This window comes from Glycine max, chromosome 13, assembly GCF_000004515.6.
Source record: "Glycine max cultivar Williams 82 chromosome 13, Glycine_max_v4.0, whole genome shotgun sequence".
NCBI classification, from domain to species: domain Eukaryota; kingdom Viridiplantae; phylum Streptophyta; class Magnoliopsida; order Fabales; family Fabaceae; genus Glycine; species Glycine max.
Window position 1 is genome coordinate 31,256,988 of NC_038249.2, and position 21,581 is coordinate 31,278,568.

Sequence of the window (21,581 nt, forward strand, 5' to 3'; positions counted from 1 at the left end):
TATTTTTTAGTATTTATAATTTTAGTATTAATTTAATTTTAAATATTTGCAACTTTTTATTTACAAAATACAAAAAATAAATAAAAATTCATTAACTTATCACATATCACTATAGTATCATATATAATATAAAAAGGTAAAAATGAGAAAACTATATCATATGTAAAAAAGGTAAAAAAAAATAAAAATATTACCTTAAATATAAAAGATTAAAAAATAAATCTAATAAATGCCCAAAGATAAAAAGGAAAAAATATAAAAAATAAATGTTAGAAACTAATATTTTTTTAAAAAAAATTACTACTTCAAATTACCTCTAAAAATCACTAAAAACTATTAAAAAAATTATTTACCAAATGATTAATCAAATTTTTTAGCTACTAAACATTAACTTAACTGAAATACCTTATCTTCTAAATTGTTAATAATACCATACAATAACTGTAAAATAAAATACCATAAAATAAATCGTAATTAGCGCACTCACTGTCACATCGTCCATTAACGGTGTACTTGGATACCAGTTCACACATATTTTAATGAGCACAAATGAAAAACTTCTTTCTAGCTTAGCTAGATTGAAATGATCAGCCATTTAGTATCTACAAACTGAAAATCAATCATGCTATAAATAGTAATTGAGCTTCAGACATTTTCGTAAAGAAAGAGTATATCATTTTGAGAAATTCATCAATTCCTACTTAGCAATTTTATAACATTTTGTAAGATTAAGTGAGATATGCGGGAAAAAAATGAGAAATGTAAAATAAGATGAGTAATATGATATAAAAAATAAATAAAAACTTGAGTCATAAATAATGGTTGTAATAATATATTCTAAGAATAAAGCAACTCTACCCTTTTTGAGTTTCCTTAAATGTATAAACTAAAGGAAGATTTCCTTAATCCTTTCAATCATGCTTTTGCATCCAACCACTACAAACCTTACTAAAAAGTGCCTTTCCTTGGTAACCATTAATCATATTGTTTTACGAAAAGGATGGTCATTATATAGTAAACAATATTACAATAGAACCATTTAAGAGATAATGGAAGAACCTAATAATTAAGGTTAAAGGTGGTTGCCCCTTCCTGCAACCAAAGAACGTCAAATATACACATTAATGCCTTATATACCCTACGTTCCTTAATTCATAGATCCTTAAACTAAGTATCACTTGCCCAATTCTACTCATTATTGTACTTCTTTCTATTATATATGACTTCCTAAGTTCCATGAAAATAAAGAAAAGCTTCCAAAGCTTATTTGTTTATAGCATGACTTAAAAGATAAGTGTAATTAATGTACTTTCTCTATTCAGCAAGTATGCACAAAGAAAGTTAGATGCCAAAACACACATTCTTTAAGTTTTGCCATTTCACGGGGTAATATATGTTTCGTCAAAGGGAAGATTATGAAGAAAAAAATAAAGAGAGAAAAAGACAAAAGGTTACCATGGACCACTTTATGTCATCATGGTATTATCGTTATATTGAAGAAATATAAGGGTAATCACTGAACAACAAAGTACATAAATATATCCCAAAGGCAAGACAACAAGCTTAGCCCCACAACTCTTCTCTCCCTCTTTAAATTCTGGATCTGGATTTTGAGTTCTGATCCTAACTCTTGAAGCTGAAGAACCTGAGGCTAATTGAACTCTAACGTGCCAAAAAAAATTGAGTTGCATGTATGCCGTTTATTGTGTTTCAATTTGCTATTTTTTTTTTTTTAAGATTTATGGTCCCAAAAGCTACTCCTGTTATGGCAGGAACAGAATTCAAGAAAGATTGTTGTAACAAGAAATTATGTTTCTCATTCTGTTAGAATGACACCCTTTTTTTTTTCTGACCCTTTGTCAGGTTTTGCTGCTTTAAACTTTGTTGAAGACAGAATTTGCAATTTCTCTTTGGAATTTTGGTCTTAATTTTTTTAGGCCATCTCGGTCACCAAGGTAAATTGAACAACCATGTAGAAATTTTCCATGAAAGAAACATGGCTAGTTAAATAAAGGAAACATAAGGATAACTTCTTTTCTTTTCTTTTTTCTTTGGGGGTGATTTTCATTTTCTAATGAAGAAAATCATTAACTTGGAAAGCTATAACAATTACAATAAATCATCAGTGATATAATTGGTGATTTCGAGAAAAAAGATACAATAACAATTTTTCTCCGTATTTCCAGGTAATTGTGAAGATAAAATGAGTATTGTGTATAGTCATGCTGTGAAGTACTCTCGAGGGGAGACAAGGATGAACCCAGAAATGGATTCAAATATTGGTCAACATTGTCATCAACAAAATTCTGGACTAATGAGATACCGTTCTGCCCCAAGCTCATTGCTCACAAGCCTTGTGAACAACAACAACAACAACAATGGTTATGTCAATGGTGAATCTTTCAGAAGTGAGCATAATCATCATCATCATCAGCAGCAGCAGCAGCAGCATTATCCTCCCTCTACAAGCTCTGAAATGGAAAACATGTTGGCCAAGTTGATTTCTTCCAACAATTCTGAGCCTTTGCAAATGAAGGAAGAAGCAGGGGACTCTGTTTCACAACCACCACAACAACACAATGGTTACTCTTATGGGTCTTCACCTCAGATGATGTACCAAACTCAGCAAATTCAAGGCTTGCCTATACCAAATGGTTCTTTAGGGGCTTCAGGGAGTGCTTTTGATGGCTCATTCAGTGCAGTAAATTCCCTTGCTTCACAGAATTCCACACAACCTAAAATGGGTGCTTCCACCAATTGCAACAATCTCATTAGACAAAAGAGTTCTCCTGCTGGTTTTTTCTCCAATTACTCAGTTGATAATGGTATGCCCTTTTTTCTTGGTAACTGTCATGGAATTTCATTTGAGTTTAATTTTCATGCACCCAAAAATCACCTAAAATAATTACTACAAAAGTTAATAACCTAACCATACATCACAATCTATAATGGAATTTACATTATCTGTGCATTTTAATTAAATTGTGTGAAATTTTTCTCTTCTTATGAATGTTACCGTGTTCTCACATTCGGTTTAAATTCAAAACAATTTTCCATAAAATTAGTTAGGACATGTGAATAGAAGAGGTTAATGGATCATATCTGATCAAAGATTTGTGGAAATTTTAAATTAATATTATGAAGTTTGCTAGTTAATTAATTAGCTTCAAGTCAAGTCAAGTCAGATCCCTTTTTTCCTGCAGTATTGCTAAATATAGTAAAGCAATTGGGGGGTTACTTGTACAGAATATCAAATCGAATATCCATTTCCTGCATAGAGAGTTGACTTTTATTTTAACTATTCTTATAAAGAAATTAAATATCTTTGAATCAAAAGAAAACTAAGCATATGGTACATTTGAGGGAAAAAGAAGATGGGAGGGAATGAAATACCAGGGAAGAATCTGAGAAAAAAAGGCATAAGAGTTAGCTGTAAAAAGTACTAAAAAAAATCGGAACACAAGGGGAATCCTTGAATTAAATGTATTTTGTTTTTCTTCTGAGTAGCAATTTCTCATAACAATAAATTTATTTTTTTTCGTTACCAGCACCCTTTGGTCTTAGTGAGAGTTCGGTTAAAGTAAGACGTCATATTCAAATATTATGAATTGAGAAATAAACTTCAGTAGACTTTTTTCTCTCCCCCGTAAATGGTTACTTTTGTTTGGTTTGGTTTGGTTTTGAGAAAAGAAAATGAGAGGATTTTGAAATTTGAATAAAAGAGAAAATATAAGAAAAAAATATTATGTTTATCTTTAAATGTTACTTTTTCTCATTTTCCTTTTTCTTTCTTTTCAACAAACCAGACAAAAAAATATCATTATCTGTGTTTTTTGGTTTCTCTTTTATTTTTCTTTTCATCAAAGATATCATAATTGAAGTTCAGATTTGTTGAGGCTTGAAGTGAGTTTTAGATATCAGGACTTTTAGACAAAAGAAAAAGAAAAGAAAATTCCTTTTTAGTGTTGTAAAGAGTATAGACATTTTGTATTGATGGCAAATCTTGCAGCAGCATTGAGAGATGTGGCAAGTTTTAGGGGCTGTGATGTCTCAAATGGACAAGCTATTACATCCTCTAGTGGATTGCATGGTACTTTGAACTTCTCATCTAGGCCATCCTCTTGCTCCACCCGGATGCCACAGATTGCTGAAAATGGAAATGAAGATGTGGAAGCAAATTGTGTTGAAAGTAGAAACCTGAGAAATGACAATATCAACAACACTAAATGTTACATGCCTAGTTTCACCACTGACTTCTGGGATGGTTCTGCATTCAGTGCCTCCAGAACAGCTAGTAACAGTGGTGAAATCTCATTTTCCACTTCAAAGGCTATGGATATTCAGGTATAGAATAATTGAATGACATCATATGATTTATGAAGCCGACCTCACCTAGTGAGATAAGGCTTTTCCACTTTTATTGTTGTTGGCCGTTTTGGTCTTTGTTGTTGATCTGTGGAAATTTATGTTACCAGGATGAAGATTTTGGATACCAAAAAGTTGGTTTGACCCACCATTTGAGTCTGCCTGGCTCTTCCAGTAGGATGGCTACAATGGAGAAGCTTTATCAAATTCAAGGATCTGTTCCATGTAAAATTCGTGCCAAGAGAGGTTTTGCCACTCACCCGAGAAGTATTGCTGAAAGGGTAAAAGTCTCATTTGATTCTACTGTTACTCTAGATTACATACTAATCATATGCAAGGTCTTTAAAGATGGTTTGCGACCATGATTTTAGTCACAACCTCAAGGTTTTTGGGATCTATGTGACTGCAACTGTGACCGCATTTGTGTACAATTTCCCAGAATATCAAAAATCGTGACAAAATCATGACCACAATTTAAAATCCTGATCATATGATTGCATTGCCTGGTGAACTGCTTCTTATGTTATCTTGATATGCATGTTCCAGGAAAGGAGAACACGAATTAGCGCAAGAATCAAGAAATTGCAAGACCTTTTCCCAAAATCAGACAAGGTAAACTAACTCTCTCACTAGCAAATCACATTGTTGAGTAAAACTTCTTCATGTGCACTATGATGACTTGATGCTTTTCTCTTGGCAGCAAACAAGCACTGCAGATATGTTGGATTTGGCAGTTGAGTACATTAAAGACTTGCAGAAACAAGTTAAGGTACTAGAGAAATATAAGTCTTCTCATAAATCCAAAAAAAAAAAATCAGCCTCCACTATAGTCTATATTGTCTGACCAAATAATTTTGCTCATCTTGCAGATTCTCAGAGATACTAGGGCAAAATGCACTTGTACAAGCAATCAGAAGCACTGATTTATATATCCTTGTAGATAACAAAAAGAAGGAGCATTTTTTTTTCTTTTCATGTATTTATCCTTTGGTGTACCAAAATTTTTGGTCAGTGTGATTATGTAGAGTAGCGCTGATATTTGCTAGTATCTAAGAATTTAGGTCCAGGTCCGTGTGAGTCTCTTCAGTTTTGTTTTTCATTTTCCCTCATTTGTTTTTTCTTTCTTTCCTTTGCTTGATTTAAGTATCACAATGTAATAAAAAGTTTAGAAAGAGCCAATTGTAACTGTTCATTTTACTCATAAGAGGTTTGATGGCATCACAAAATAAAATTGAGTCTCAACTGTCACACGCTAAAGATTGAGTTCTATATGGAAGAAATTACCGGTGCAATAAGTAGTTAAGATCTTTGTATTCGTGTTGCAAATATAGGGGGTGTCCTGATTAGGAGTTCAGAAAAGAGGGGTGGAATTGCCTTGATGTTGAACCAATGCCAAGCTATGCACACTCCAGTGCTTATCATCATTTCAGAAGGGTGATGAAGACATTAGATGTGAGAGGAGAGGTCTAGCTTATATTAGATGTAGCAAAGAAGAGTGCTGGGAATTTATTTTCCAATACACCAAATTTGTTAGAACAACAAAATCATGAAAGAGACAATTAAATATAAGCATCTTAATTTATTAAAATTCAAGGCTTGTTTAGTCGGACATCTGGAATGATCTCCTCCACAGAAGTTATTACTTGAAAGATCAATGACTATCAAGGTGTAATATGTAATACCCCATTTTTTTAAATAAATTAAAAAGGGTTTTTTTATTTAAAAACAAAAATATTTTTATAAAAATGATGAGGTTTTTATAATTAAATAAATAAGAAGAAATAACGTTATTAATTAAAATAATGATTTGAAAAAAAAAAGATATTTTATTTATTCATTTGATAGGAAATAAAATAGAGTTCTTGTTTATAAAATAAAAAAAAAATAGAGTAAATAATAGGTTATGAGTACCTAGTTATAAATAGAAATACGTTAGGTCAGTTTTCGTAACGTCTTTATGCTTCTTGATCCTCTCAATTTCGTTTTTTTATTTTTCCTCTCCCAAAGTCTTTTTTTTTTGCATACACTCAATTCTGTCTCAGTAAAATGACGATTCCAGACTTGTTAACCATTGCATTGTCGTGAAATTTGAGCATCGTGTTCACAACGCATTTCCGAACATTCTCACCGTTGGAATTTGTGAAACAACGTCTGAGGTCAGAGAAACGCCCTTCGCATCGTACTCTTTTCCCATAGTTGTTCCAGTAAAATTACGATCCCTGACTCGTTAACCATTAGATCTTCGTAAAATTTGGACACCAAGTTTGAAATTCATTTCTGCACATCTTCACCGTTGAGATTTTCAAATTAATATTTGGGGAGATAGAAATAATCATCGCACGCAGACAGTAGAGTGAAGACTTCAATCTCTTTTCTTTCTCTCTAATGCTTGGAAATCCTTGTAGAACAACCAGAGGAAAAGCTTGAGGAATCTCAAGAAATCGTTAGAGATGTCGCTATCGCTGTCGAAATACACTCGTGAGTCCACTTAGAGATAAGGGATGAGTTTATCATAATTGGGGTTAGAATGAACATGTGTAGGAATCCTTAGAGGATTAAATTAGTGTTTATTTTGGGATGTTTATTGAAGTATAATTTTCCTATACGATTATAAATACAATATTGTTGTGTTTGACATACCAATTGATGTTTTGATGTGAATTGGTAGATAAACTTGAGTGCTCTTGGGATTTTCGTATTTTTTACTTATGATTTTGATTCATTAATTTTAACATGATTGTGTGGAATTGTTTGAGGGGTTTTACTCCCCATGTTGTGAGAAACATTTTGTATAAATTATTATATTGATATTATGAGATGGTGATTCAACTTGTGAGTAAGTGACAAATACCTGTGATGAATGGTGAGATACATGTGTATTGAGATGTTGTATGTATTGAGTTGTGAGCTATGAACTGTGCAATCACACAATTGTAAGATCCTTTAAGGGTGACGAGTTTTTGCGCAACAAGTATTGTGATAGGATCTATTGTGGGAACCTGACGAGTTGAATCACTTTAAGACACAACGAGTTAAAATGATTTTGAAAACAATTGAGTAATTGTGTGTATTGCATAGTTCATATGTAAAGTGTATATGATTCATAAGGTGTGATAACATGCTACTTTGAGATTATACCATAGTGATTGAGACCGAGTGTATGTAATAAATTAAGTATGTATTGACTTGCAATATCCATATGTGCATTGAGATGTTGTGTGCATTGAGTTGTGAGTTACGAATCGTAAAATCACATTACTATAAGATCCTTTAAGGGCGACGAGTTAATGCACGACAAGTATTATGATGCGAACCACTGTAAGGACCCGACGAGTTTAATCACAAGGGCGATAAGATAAAATTATTTTGAGAATAGTTAAGGAGTCGTGTGTTTTGTACCATTCATAAATAGAGTCTGTGTGTTAAAATGTTTTCTGGGTTGAATCTGAATCAGGAGGGAGAGACCCTGACAGACTCTTCAGAGTGTAGGCCTTAGGGGTAAATACACCCGGTTTGAGTGCTCCTTTAAGTCTGTGCTGATCCTACATCGTTGGAGCATTCTCGCAAAACAGCGTGATCCTGACTGGTCTCCCTATAATTTTACCAAGTGAGAATGACTTGACTTATTAGTGCGTGGTTTGTCTTGTCATGTATTCTTAGGCGCTCGACGAGATTTTTCACTGACATGGTACCACATTGCATATAGGATTGAGTCTTAGTGTATTTGTTGTATAACGCTTGTGTATTGATCGATATTGATTGATTTAATGATATTGTATTTTGATCCTTGAGTACATGAATGATGTGAAAATGAATGAAACGCGTTGTGTTGTGAGGTGATATTTTGCGACAAAGTGGTGGAATGACGTGAGTTATGTTTAAGTTGTATTTTGTTTATATGATATGTATATCTACATGTTGTCATGTTTCTCTCTGTTAGTTAGAAATGTGATAACTCACTCCTCGTGTGTTGTTTGTGTTTGAATCCTATGATGATCTCGAACTTTGTGTTTGTGGGAGTAAATGACTAAATGAATTGCTTTAAGAAACCTTGTGCGGAAAGACGTCGGAACACAATACTATTAGAATGTGACATTGGAGCATATGTTTCTATATTAATTATATGAAGTTTTGAACCGAGATGATTTTATCATTTATTGGATAAGTTATATTATGATGTTAGAAAAGTGAATGCGAGTTTATTATCCTTTTGAAATACGTGTTTTAAATTTTTTTAATTAATTCTGATTTCTTATTCCTTTTATTATTAGTACATACATGTGTGGGTAGAGGGTGTCACATAATACTTTCGGAGATTTTGATAAACCATGACCATCCCTTAGACATTTTAAGGAGGAACGGTGGTGGCTCCGGTGAGGGACCATCGCAGAGGAGCCCCATAGTGTGAGGGGAATTTGGGGAAAAGCTAACTCTTTTTATTTCTTAAAAAATAATAATAAATAACTACGGTTAAAAACCTGTTCGTAAATAAACTCTTGTAATTCAACATCCTAACTACATAAGCTTAATTGGATCAAAATAATAAAATTAGTGTATTTAAAAAAAATGAAGAACAAATTGAATCTTTAAAAAAATTTGAAGATTAAGTTAATCTTTTAAAACATCTAAATTCATAATTAAGTATATTTTTTCAATCAATATTCTCTCTTCGCTCTCAGCCTCCCAGCTCCCACCATTCCCTGCCTTCAATACTCAATAGGGCTTTTCATATCGCAAACTTCCACGGCGGCGGTAGCGGTGATGAGACAGTGTAGAAAAAAAAAAGCGTTAAACTTTAGTCCAATTTTTGAAAGGAATATCAAAGAAATTTTGAGTAAGGCTTGATTGCATCAAAGACTTACTATTTAATTACCAACACGTTTTTAAAGTAAAACCTTTTTCCTGAATCTCCTAAATATGTTCATCAAAATCCAATTCTTAACCGAAGGCATACATTGTTTTTTCTTCATTTGTCATGAAAGATAGTAAAACTTAATTCGATGGTTTTTAGGAGGAAATTAAGACTATTTTTAGGAAGTTATTTTAGTTAGTTTTTAATTTTATTTTATTAATTAAAAAAAATTGTTTTATTGTTAAGTAAATAAAATTTTAAGGTAATCTATAATATTTTTTAAAATATTACTTGAATAACATTTTTTAAAATGTTAATTTTTATATTTTTATATTTTAATTTATTTTTATTTTTCAAATATTTATTCAATTTATTTATTACTCATTTCAAATATATTATTATTCACATTTTTGTATATTTTTTAAAATTAGCTTACAAACTTTCAATTATGAATTATCAGTTAATTTTTCAACTTCTAGTTAGTAATTGATTTGTGAAACATGTTATGTTATGTTAATGCAGATGGAATTGTAAATGTAAGACAAAGTAGTGGCGTTGTGCGTAGCAATCTGGGCCACATTTATGGGCATTGCTCACGGAGAGACTACAGGCAAGGCAAAGGCTAGTGTTGTTACAGGTCACAGGTCACAGGTCACAGGTCACAGGTCCCAGGCATGCATGCATAGCATGGAAACTAATTAACACTATGTCTGCCGTTGTTCTACCACCAAAGGGAATTTATGTGAAACTGGGTGGGACCACAATTATATCAAATCAGTAATGTTTAATTCTTTTCTTTTTGCAAAAAATTGAAAAATAACTCAATATATAGCTTCACTTTGGTTATATTTTTATTCATTGGTTTTCCCTATGTTTATATACATCTACTATTTTTCTGTCATAAAATTAAATCCTAAAATAAAAGGAATCGAAAATTTTAATATTCGATCTGCAGGTAAGGAATTACAACAAAAGGTAAAATTATTTTACCTATATATACAAATATTTTTTAGACTTTATACTTTTTATTAAAATGCCTCAAGTGCAAAATTATTTCTCAAACATGCCACATTATAAAGTTGTAGAGAAATTGGTTTTAGAAGAATTGGCTTCCCAATACATACATAATATAAATTTGTGTTGGGAAGTCGATTTTAAATGAATTAACTTTCCAACACATTTTACCTTTTTTTTTAGATGACGTTGAGAAATTAGTTTTTCCAAAACAGGCTTTTCATTGTGTTCTTTTTCTTTTCTTTCCATTTGATGTTTTTAGGAAAGTTACATAAAAAAGAAGAAAAAAAATTAAAAGTTAATTTTGAGAAAATCAACTTATCAAAATGGTTTAGAAGAAAGAAAAACAAATGTATTACAAAGTCAAATTCCTCAAAATCGACTTTTTAATGCCTTCGATCAAATCAAATCATATCTTACAGGAGATATTTTAAAAACATAATAATGGTGTAAAAAAAAATCACTCGAAGATCCCAATGAATTTCCGGTCCAAAATACCACTATACCAGGTCCAAGTAGTTTGGTCTAGATCAAATCATAATAATAACTTCCTGGTGTATGTATTGAAGAAACTAGACAGGAAAAAACCATTTTATGAAATCCTTTACAATATGTTAGTGACATTAAGTAAGAGTAATGATATATCCACATCTGTATAGTATATACACATCTACTTTATATCCTTTTTTTTAATCTCCTTTTATTTATGGCACTATATCACCTCCGTGTCTACACATTTCGTATCTAGTAATAGTACATTGGTATCCATGCATCAATTAATTTTATGGATTTTTTATTTTAAATTCTGGACACGAAGAAAGCACAAAATAAGAACATAAAATGAACAAGCAGGCCTCTATTTTTTTTTGTTAAAGTTTAATTTGTAAAAAAAAAAAGGATATGTAGGAAATGCTGCGTGAATGATGTATATACTTTCATGCGAGGTTCCTTTTTAAGAATTTACGCCGAAAGACTGTTTCTTTTTTTAACCAACTCCACTTACAGGTATCTCTGCCTTTGAATGTGGAAGAAAGTGTTTGATATTAATTCATGAATCCAGGCTTTGCACATAAAGGCTAAGAGAACTCCAAATTTGCTTCCAATTTAAGTTGGGTTCAATGCAAAATCCGTAACACGATAGCTAGACTACTCATCAATCAACAAACCAACCACACACACTTTCTAAAAGGCTAAGGCTATTTGAATTTCAAATATCATTTCATTGCATTTGGTTGGCAGCATCTATCTATCTATCATGCGAGTTCATAATAAATATAAAAACCTTAGAAGCTAGCTAGACTCAACTCAACAACAACATCTATCTTGTCTCTCACTGACCCTTCTTCTCTAATTCAAAATATGCCTTTCTCCAAATTGTTTCCATTTTCCTCAGAATTTAATGTGACCACTTCCCATTCGTTGTTGGGTTGTTGGCAAATTTAATGCCACTCTATTTAATTCTCTGCATTTGTGTCTCTGCCTTGGTCCCTCCTGTCTCATCCATTAAATTTTAAGAATCTCACAGGACACACCATATACTTACAACAACGAAACATATATGCATCCTTCTCTTCACCACTTTGTAATTTCTACTTCATACCCTTCCAATATCCACTCACGTTAAGTTATTAGCCCTTTTATTTTCCTACCTTCTTCTTTCTCTCTATTGTGATAGATGCATATGCATGTTGGAGTTAAGGTAAGCTTTTCTTGTCACATATGTTTCATTAACGAATGAATGGCTGTTTTGTTTCTTCAGAAAGTGCAGGAACTTGCTGATGATGATGCTGGTTCTTATAACTTCAAACGTGTAATTAAGGGCTTGAGATATTGGTACGGTTCAATCAGAAGACAGTGCTTTATGATTCTAAAGCTCTCTTATTTGATTGAGCCGTGCCAATATCACATGCAAACTTTGATCATCGCTTGTAACAATCTGCAGCTAACTAGCACATTAAAGGTTGTTTCACTAGCTATTTCTAATAATATTGTTTTCTTATTAAAATTAAATTTTCATCTTAATTAGATGATAACTATTGATAGATATTACCCTTTAATACTGAGATCAACACTTTGATTCTTAAGCAAGGTTAACTTTGAGTCTTATGAATGAAAAAAAAATGTATGTAAGGCAGTGATCAAAGATCTTATTAAAGATTATCAATTAGATTCTTTAAAAGAGATTAATCATACTTCACATCAATAATATGGTAGGAAAACAAAAAAATGGATAAGAGATGAAATTCTAATTTTAGTTAAATAACAATTTAATAAGTCACCTAAAGTAGTGTTGCTAAGTTTTATGTTCATCTTTGTGTATATGCTGGTAAGTGTTTTTTGTTCAAGAGTTGATACGGTAAAAAAAAAAATGAATGCCAGTAATTGAGGTTTTTCTTTTGCAGATGTCTTGGATCTTCTAATATGGTGTAGCAAGCAACCATCGTTCGAACATAGTCCAACTTATGAAAGTTTTTTCCGCATGTCCCAGAAGCGATGATCAATATATTTCTTGTAGTGGGGCGAGAAATGAATTTGGTAAGGTTAGCTGGAAATTAGTTTTAATCTTTCTCTTTTCTTTTTTGGGTGGTAGGGACTTAATTAACGTGACCAAGATAAAATCTATCTTTCACGTTTAGTTTGCTTCTATTTAAAGCCTCATCTCTTTTTTGACAATCTAGTATTATAGTAGGTGTCTTAGGTGACAAGATCCGATCTTTCTCTTGCTTTTATTATTAAAGCACTTTCCAGGTAATACATATTTTTGGAAATATTTCTCTATCAGAAGCCGCATTAATTAAAATTATTGTAATTTGGTGGTCCAAAATACTACATGTACTTTGATAGATCAATTTATATTTGACTTTTTGATCTTGCTTCTTACTATAATAATTATTCTTCACTTATGCCTCAGTAAAACACTAATTTTAATAAAGAAGGTTAAAAACACTTTTTTTTCCAATATATTATACTATTATATATTAGATTAAATTTATGTGAGTTTTATTACATCAAATAGGAACAAGAGTTACTTAAATTTCATTATTCAATAATAGAGTGTGTGTCAAGAAAAAAAGAAAGTATTAAAGAGTGTGTAACATATAAACTAGTATTTCTTAACTTTAATATGCTAGGCAATCGTCTACAAATGTTCTTAGTTTGTTTCTCACATTTTACTCAAGGTAAGTTAGAGTGTTAGACAACTCATTTAAGGTTTTGTGGGTTAAAGATATCTAGAGATAACAAATTGAATCTGCCCGATGTGTCCAAACATTCCAAAAATAAAGTTCGATTGGGCTCTTCAATTTTAGGTTAAAAATAGTGTATTTTTTCCTGCACTTCTAAAATTGTTTTATATCCTTTTCATATTACTTTCAAAATGATCATTTTAAAAGTAATTGGAGGATTGCAAGAAGCAATTGTCCCAAAAATATTGCGGAACTGCTTGGGACACCAAGTATTTTTGCTGGTATACCCAACAGTTTTTTAAAATACCAAAAATACCCATAGGTTACAAATAGCAGATTAACTTTTTCATTTCTACAACATCTTTTTTTTTTTTTTTTAAAACCGCACTCCCTTAGTGTAACTTGTTTTTAATCCGTATGGTTTGAAAAAAAAATATGCATCTCTCCTTCTCCGACGATGAAAAATCATCAAACTTTGTCGTATATCCGTAAACAATGCACGTACACCATCGACGACAACAAACACTCCGGCGATGAGACCGTAACAATTAGGAAAAAAGACATAAAAAAACATGGAGATGCTTGCAAGTTGAAATGTATAAAGTAATATTTGTCATTCAATAATTGAAATGAAGGCTTGAAGCCTACATGAAGTTAATGTTTGGAAGAATCAGAATATGCAAATCCTTGGAGATTCATGAAATCTATTGGAGAAATAATCAAATGAAGACTTACAAGAGTTTATTCAAGAAGTATTAAATTAAGGCAGATAGGTAATGATGAAGAACAGAACCTTCAAGGCATGGAAGGCTGCCAAACTTCAGCCATAAGCTACTTGAAGAAGCTAATAGTAATACATGTTGTGCCTCACAAATTTTTTAAACCAGATTACTCTAGATACAACGTTCAAAATAGTACCAAAAAAACAAAATTATTCTGAAGTAGAAGGGTGCTATTACTAGAAGTTTATGTCACAAAAGGACTAAAGCTCTTCTTTGCATTGCCCCTATTCCATCAGTTGAAGCACTCCAATTAATGTGAATATCTTTCTTCCATAAATAGGCACACATCAACAACATGGAAAAAAGAAGAGTAATGAAGCAAAGGAGAATTTTCTGCATATTTGAGCTTTTTTTGAGACATCATCTTCATCGAGTATTAGAGATTAGTTAATCAAGAAGTTACAGTTATTTTCTGTTAAGATAAAATAATGATAATAAATAGTCTTGTACTCGACACATTTGATGAATAATATTCATTTTTCCTCTCAACTCATATTATGGTATAATTTTCTCTGGCTTTAACCACCATTGAAGCTTCTTTTCTGGTTCCATTGGCCGAGGCTGGAATCATACTTCAGGATTAGTCTCAAAATCCTTCTTGCCCGTTCTTTCTACAACTTGGCAAAAATTCAGGTTTGTTTCCCAGCCCTTGAATTGTCCCAATTATCACTCATAGAGCCTTGCAATGAAACTTGTTGGAAATCTCACCTCAACCAGTAAAACAGCCAAATTACTAAATTAGTATATACTTCCTCCGTTTTCTTTTTTAAGAAATAAATGGATTTCACATATATTAAACAAATTAATTTACTTTATTAAATTGTGTCATTTTTAATTAAAAAATATATTTTTTCTAAACTACCTTTATCATAGGAATTTGATATTAAACACAAATTCCCTATGAAGAATATTTTAAATATAATTTTATTAAATAAGACAAAAATAGTTAAGTTTTGCTTATATTTGAGAACAAAAAATTTGAGTTTTTTTTCTTATAAAAAAAGAACGAAGGTAGTACACATGGAGGATAATTAGAATCCTGCCGAATTGTAAAAATAGCCTTGTATCCAACATATTTGATGAATAATATTCATTTTTCCTCTAAACTCATTATGACTCTAGTTTAATAATATTTTCTTATAAATTAAAATAAAATTATGTAATTAAATGTTATAGAAAAATTTTCATCTAACTCTTTGAAAAGTTAAGCTACATAAGTTGATTTTAATTTAGAAGAGAAACTCAGTTCATTTATTTATTTTTATTAGAAATTCTTATAGAAAAAATTATTCAAATAGGACCTATTTACTACAAGTGAAAATAAATTACAAGAAAAGTAATTAAATGATTTTTATATATTTTGGAAAAATAATAATTTCATATAAAAAAGTAAATAAAACATTTTCTTGCCTTCTTCTTTAACTCCTCATTGTCCATTCGTTCACAGAAGGTTTGTAATGATGCAATTTTTAGTAACCGCACAAAAAATTAATGTATCTCTTCCTCTCCTTTATAAATGTGAGAGGCAAGAAAAATCGACATCATAACAATATTTCTATTAACATATTAGCCTTTTCGAGACCTCCCAAATCCTCCTTAAAATTAATCACTGTGATCTGTGTCGGCAAAAGTGAGATATTGTTCATCGCATATAGTAAAGAGAAGGAAAGAGTATTCCACAAAAACTGGATCTTGTTATCAAATCTTCAAATTTCTATTTTAGGACTACGTCCCCTTATTAAAGTTCCATCAACAAATTTTCTCGGCTACAAGAAACTTGTGTTCTATTTTGTTAGAAAAGAAGTTTTGATATACACGAATCATGCATGTCATAAGAACGTTATTATAGAATTGCATTCATTACATGCTATTAGCCTTCTCTCACAATAAGGTTGTTTGAAGTCTCAATGGTAGGACTTACTCCACCATTTACAATATTGTATCTTTTTTCCAATGGACACACATCTACATGCAGGGATGCTAATTAATTTGCAGGTGCTATGACAAAATTTGCCCTTTTTTCGGATATTCTTCTAAAAATAATTTGTTTTGGATATACTACTTTCTTTATATTTGATAGCTCTATAGCTTTTCCTTGCGGTTTTTTAGTTGGGCTTAGGCCCTTGTATAAAAATCATCCAAGAAGCCGAGAATGACTTGTATGGAATTATGCTCTTTTAACTTATAGTTTATACCATTCTGGTGGTGGCCACTTATTTCTTTCTAATAAAAAAGGATGCTAGATTTCATCGATCATTTAAAAGTTATATTTTTTGGTAGAAACATGGATATTTTTTGAATCCACAACCCGGGGCAATGTATCTGAATGCAGAGACATTTGTTCAAAAATAAAAACAGTAAAAAAGGGAAGGGATTATATTTTAGACAAAACAAGTAAAATGTAAATCTCACTCCTTATTTTATAATTTCTTTTCAGAAACTATGATTAAATTAGGATATTTTTAATCTGTATTAATTAATTATTTCTTAACTTGTATACACTAGCCTTGTACATCAATAGTCAGAAAACCCGAAATAGAACATTAAACAATGAGAATTCTTGAAAAACTAACAAGTTACAGCTAGCTCTTCCATTAATAAGGTACACCCCATTAACCTATGAACAAAAAACTAATAGAAATCCTCACAAAAATTTAAGAGGTTGCCACTCATTCTTTTGCTTTCCCTATAAATCCTTCTTTTCCCAGAAAACTTAGAACAAGAAATTAACAAAAACAAACAAGGCATCTCTGGCTTCATGACATGCAAGAGGGATTCCATGCATTTAAAGTTCCTCTAGCAGCAGAACACCCTATTCCAATACACTAATAAACTACTATATATTATAGTGAGAATAATCAAAACAAAAACGATTGCATGGGACCCGAGTAAAACAATAATGGATGATTTGATTGTGGTATGGCTACTAATGATGCCAAAATTTGAAGCTTACATGAAGACATCCAAGTAGCTTACATTAGTACATCCAAGTAGGAATCAAACTCACAAGATTTACAATAACTCATTAACATTATTCAACCAACCGAATTAAATCTCTTAAATTAACCACTACTCTATGAAGCCAGTTTTGGTCAAAATAGCATTCCTCACCTTGCTAAGATCTCTCCCTTTGAGTGTCCTCCCCATCCCTTCACACACAGAGAAAGATGAAATCTGGCTCCTTGCAAGCTTCCTAGCAATCCATTCATGTGGAGGAACCATGTCATCGTCGTCATCATCATCATCATCACCACCCTTGTTGCTTGCACCATCATCTGCTGTTGACCCTTTCTTGCAACTCTTACCATAAATCTTTGACCAGTCAGGGATGTCCATAGGTGCTGATGAGGATCCTTTAACCAATGGAGCATCAGAAGCTGCAGGTAGGGGATTAGCATTATTATTAGCCCTTGGAATCTTTCTTGGAGCAGCAGGTAAACGCCATGCAGAAGAAGAAGAAGAAGAACCACAAGATTCCTTGCATGCCCTTGTGGTTTCTTTGCCACTATCATCATTTGCTACACTCCACACATCTTCTTCATCAAAATCTCTGTCCTTCATTTCTCTTCCACCAACACCCCAGCTTTTGTTCAAAAAAACACCTCGATCTGATGCCATTGTTGTTATAGATAGATTAGGGTGTTTGTGAAATGAAAAACACTTATTAGGAGTGTAAGAAGATTGAGTAATGAGAAGTGATGTGTCAAAATTTCCTATTTCAGTATATATAGACACATAGATAAGTGAGACTTCTCCACCTAATGGTATTGTGGCTTCTAATGAGATAAAATGGACTTTTTTCTCGTCTTGGGAATCAAAAAGCAGAAAGGTGTAAGGGAATAACATCAGGAATCTACCTTTGCTTTTGTTTAAATAAATAAATAAATACCCACCAAAAAGAAATAGGACTTTTCAAAAAAGAAAAACTTACAAATGGTAAATGTGATTAACCCTTTGTTAAATACCAACCGGTACAAAGGATGAAGCCTTGAAAATCAGAGACCAGAGAGAGGCACAGAATTGTACTTGATTTTTATCTTTTAATTTTTTAAAGACAAAGGGGTGGCAGAAAAAGCCAAGAGAAGCAGCATGCAAATCCTATGTGTACATATATTAATGTACACATATAAGCGTGTATTATTGTTTGGCCCAGAAAAGAACATGATTATAAGTAAAAGAAACGAAAAGAAAATGATGCATGGGTCCTGGGCGTGAATATCTCAGTTGACATAAATAAATAATAAGATCATTAATTACCTGGAAATAATCAAAGTAAGGTGATTAAATGCAAGAGTCCAAAAGGGCACAGATGAAGGTCATGAAGAAGTGGGCGAGGGGAAGTTCCATCATAGCATTTCCAATTAAGAAGAGCAAACAAACACATTCTTCTAATAAGGCACTGTTCGATAGAATAGAAAAAAAAATATCAAAATATAAGTCTCAAATTATTTTAATGTTTATTTCTTAATTTTTCTATCCTTTTTTTTTTGGAACAAACGGAGCCTAAAAGTCCCCTCTCTCTCTTTCTTTGTTTTCATTTTCAATATCTATTTTTTTAAAAGCTGCATCTGCATGTTGATTTGGAGAGGTGGTAAGGGACTATTGGTGTGGCCGTACCTTGCCAATCCTCTATCAAGTCTCAACCTTATCTTCAACTCTGTAACAAAGGTCATTCATGCACACAGAGCCTCCGATCCATCTGTACCATCTTGGCTGAGTCAATGCCTTCTCTTCTCTTCTAGGAGAGGGTAGTGAAGTGAATGCCATTTCATTGGGTATTAGGACTTAGGAGACGTGCTTCATATTGAATCTCTCTTTAACTTTGGACTTTTTAGTAACTTATTCTCTGATTTTATAAGAGGGCTGTAAGTAGTATTAATTAAGTAAAAATAAAGGTATAGTTAAAAATAATAGCTAACCAACTTTGTGGTTGTCTAATGCAACTGAATTCAAATATTTTAAACAAGATTTTGAATGTATTTGAATTAAAAGTGATTGGGAGGAATTTTTTTTATTAAAAGTAATTTTATTTTAAATATTAAATATGCATTATCTTCTGGTTTTACCAATAAGTAAAATAAAAAATATTAATAAAAAAGTAAGATAATATAATCAAATGAATATATTTAAAAACTGGAATATATGTTTTTTTAGTCCAAAACTATAAATGATAATGATTTAAAATACATGAAGACTTTATAGAAATCAAATATAACTCTTCTAGGTTATTTGACTATATAATATAAGTATTTACATAAGAAAATTTACAAGTATTTAAGGTGAACGGATTTTATAAATTAATAAGGAAAATAGTTTAATTAAAATATTCAATATAAAAGTCAAATAAAATACAACTAAACTTGGGTAGGTATCTACATATGCACATATTTTTTTCTATAAAAAATTCAAAACTAATTAAATTCTTATTGTATAACATTTTAAATAAAATCAATTCAAGTTTTGTTTTTAAAAAACTTTTAAAATGAAAAGTTAAATTCCTAAATAAAACCAATAAATTATAATTTAAATAAAATTAAATTTAAATTACATATTTAAATTTATTGATTCAAATATTTGATAATTAAGCAAAGTTTATCTATTCTATCGTTATTTTGGCATATTAATAATATGCTTGGATAAAAGAAAAAATATATAAACAATGATATGTTTTTTATTTATTTAGTAAATGGGTAAGTAAGAAAAGAAAAGAAACCTAATATCTAGAAATAAGTTTTATTTTTTTAATTTAAATCTTAAATTCTTCTCTCATTTTTCACATTTTTTCATCTACCAAAAGTATATTTCTTTGAAAATTGAAAAAACAATTGAGATCCTGCCTTTGAATTTGCGAACATGACATGGTGTACCTGCTTCTATGAATCAATCATTCCTTGTGTTATGTACTTCAATGCCAACCTAAGACGAGGCAACTTCGGTGCTTGGTAGGTGAGGGAGTTAGATAGAATCTGAAAAAGGAGGCATAAGAATAAACATGTACCTAGTTCTTATAAATACATTAAATTAATTATTTTTAGTCCTAATGAATTTTACAATTTTTTAAAATATTATTATTTATATTAATAAAATGACATGTAATTATGTGATTTATTTTGACAAGTCATATTAAAATATGATATATTTAAATTATGTCTAAGTATAAATAAATAATAATAAAATCATTTTTATATTTTATAAAAATTAAAAGTGAAAAATTAAAGATCCTCAGGAACTCTTAAAAAGGATAGGGGAAGGGGGGAGGTCTACTATTGGTCTAATGGTACATAGGGCTTAAACAACCCAGACAAATTATATTGTGATATTAAGATTTTTTTAGCTATTGATAATTTCTTTTAAAAAAATTAAAATTTAATTTAGAGATAAAAATAAAAATGATAGATTAAAAAATATAAAAGAATAAAAAAAATCTTAAAAACGTTTTCGTTAGAGAAAAATTCCTAAAATCTCTATAGTTGAATGAATAGTTTCTAAAAATGGTTTCGTTAAAGCCATCATAAATTTCATACACAAAGGATTTTAGTATTTTCAATTTTCAAATAAGGCTAATTTAGGAATAAAAAAAATTATTCCACTTCATACACTATCTAACAATATAATGAAAACTTCCCTCAATTCCATCACAAAATATTTAAATAATGGAATGAAGGTGTTACTGTATTATATTCCATTCCATTCTATTTCATTTTAATTCAATCCATTTTATCTCATTTCTTTATAGGAATCCAAAAATAATCCAAAATCATTTCTTTCTATTATAAAAATTAACATGTTAATTTATAATTAAATGACATTGTAAAAAATATTTACAAAATCAGTATACTATAATTAAATTCTAAACGAAATTTCATAATTTATTAATCTTATTTTACTGAACATTACTTGCAGCATTCTTTTTCTTTGATGAAATCTCAAGGTAAGGAAGGACATTGAAACAAAAATTACACTTGCAACATTTGTTGATGAACCTGAGGGAACCTCCTTGGATCATATATATCAGTTCGTATCTGATTGCACAATAAAAGGACACACTGTACTTTATCAATTAACTTTATGTTTATGACCATTTGCATATAAAATTCAATAGCTTCATGTTCAATAAGTAAAAATCCGTTATCAATCTTTTTATCACCTTGGTCGAAGATTATTAAAGTCATTTAAGTTTTTAATAATAATACAATGTCCAGTAATTTCTTTTCACTTCTACCTCGTCGAAGAAGTTGGTGTTGGTCATTACCAAAAAGACATTAAAAATATTGGCTCTTTTCTGTTCTTGATTTTCAACTCTGTAATGAACAAAAGATACTTGCAGCTTTCGATTTATTCTGCAATGCATTCCACAAATTAAAAACATGATCTCTTAGCATA

General features: G+C 30.9%; 2 protein-coding genes and 1 non-coding gene across 6 annotated transcripts; 2 read left to right on the plus strand and 1 right to left on the minus strand.

Annotated features, from left to right (window-relative positions):
- The first annotated feature begins 1,398 nt into the window (after positions 1 to 1,398).
- Positions 1,399 to 5,596, plus strand: LOC100795896 (transcription factor bHLH130). 4 transcript variants are annotated; one of them, XM_003542812.5, is made up of 8 exons: positions 1,399 to 1,691; positions 1,864 to 1,955; positions 2,187 to 2,825; positions 4,010 to 4,344; positions 4,476 to 4,646; positions 4,912 to 4,977; positions 5,066 to 5,134; positions 5,235 to 5,596. In XM_003542812.5, exons 3-8 carry the CDS (start codon positions 2,204 to 2,206, stop codon positions 5,286 to 5,288), a joined length of 1,317 nt encoding a protein of 438 aa, XP_003542860.1. In that variant the 5' UTR covers positions 1,399 to 1,691; positions 1,864 to 1,955; positions 2,187 to 2,203; the 3' UTR covers positions 5,289 to 5,596. The 4 variants fall into 4 exon arrangements, with proteins under 4 accessions (XP_003542860.1, XP_006594420.1, XP_006594419.1 ...); XM_006594357.4 differs by having other exon boundaries at positions 1,534 to 1,691; positions 4,013 to 4,344; XM_006594356.4 differs by lacking the exon at positions 1,864 to 1,955 and having other exon boundaries at positions 1,563 to 1,691.
- Positions 5,597 to 12,046: 6,450 nt separating this feature from the next.
- Positions 12,047 to 12,148, plus strand: MIR171O (microRNA MIR171o). The gene has a single exon (NR_126657.1). It is a non-coding gene; the product is annotated as a microRNA MIR171o (primary transcript).
- Positions 12,149 to 17,092: 4,944 nt separating this feature from the next.
- LOC100796416 (uncharacterized) lies at positions 17,093 to 17,961 on the minus strand. Its single transcript, XM_003542814.5, has one exon. The coding sequence runs from the start codon at positions 17,814 to 17,816 to the stop codon at positions 17,268 to 17,270; it is 549 nt and encodes a 182-aa protein (XP_003542862.1). The 5' UTR covers positions 17,817 to 17,961; the 3' UTR covers positions 17,093 to 17,267.
- Positions 17,962 to 21,581: the final 3,620 nt, after the last annotated feature.

Excerpts from the sequence above, each read along its gene's own strand:
- LOC100795896 (XM_003542812.5), top strand. The coding sequence starts at position 2,204 with ATGAGTATTGTGTATAGTCATGCTGTGAAGTACTCTCGAGGGGAGACA. Across the intron at positions 2,826-4,009 it reads CAATTACTCAGTTGATAATG|CAGCATTGAGAGATGTGGCA; the intron begins GTATGCCCTTTT and ends CAAATCTTGCAG. Across the intron at positions 4,345-4,475 it reads CAAAGGCTATGGATATTCAG|GATGAAGATTTTGGATACCA; the intron begins GTATAGAATAAT and ends TTATGTTACCAG.
- LOC100796416 (XM_003542814.5), bottom strand. The coding sequence starts at position 17,816 with ATGGCATCAGATCGAGGTGTTTTTTTGAACAAAAGCTGGGGTGTTGGT.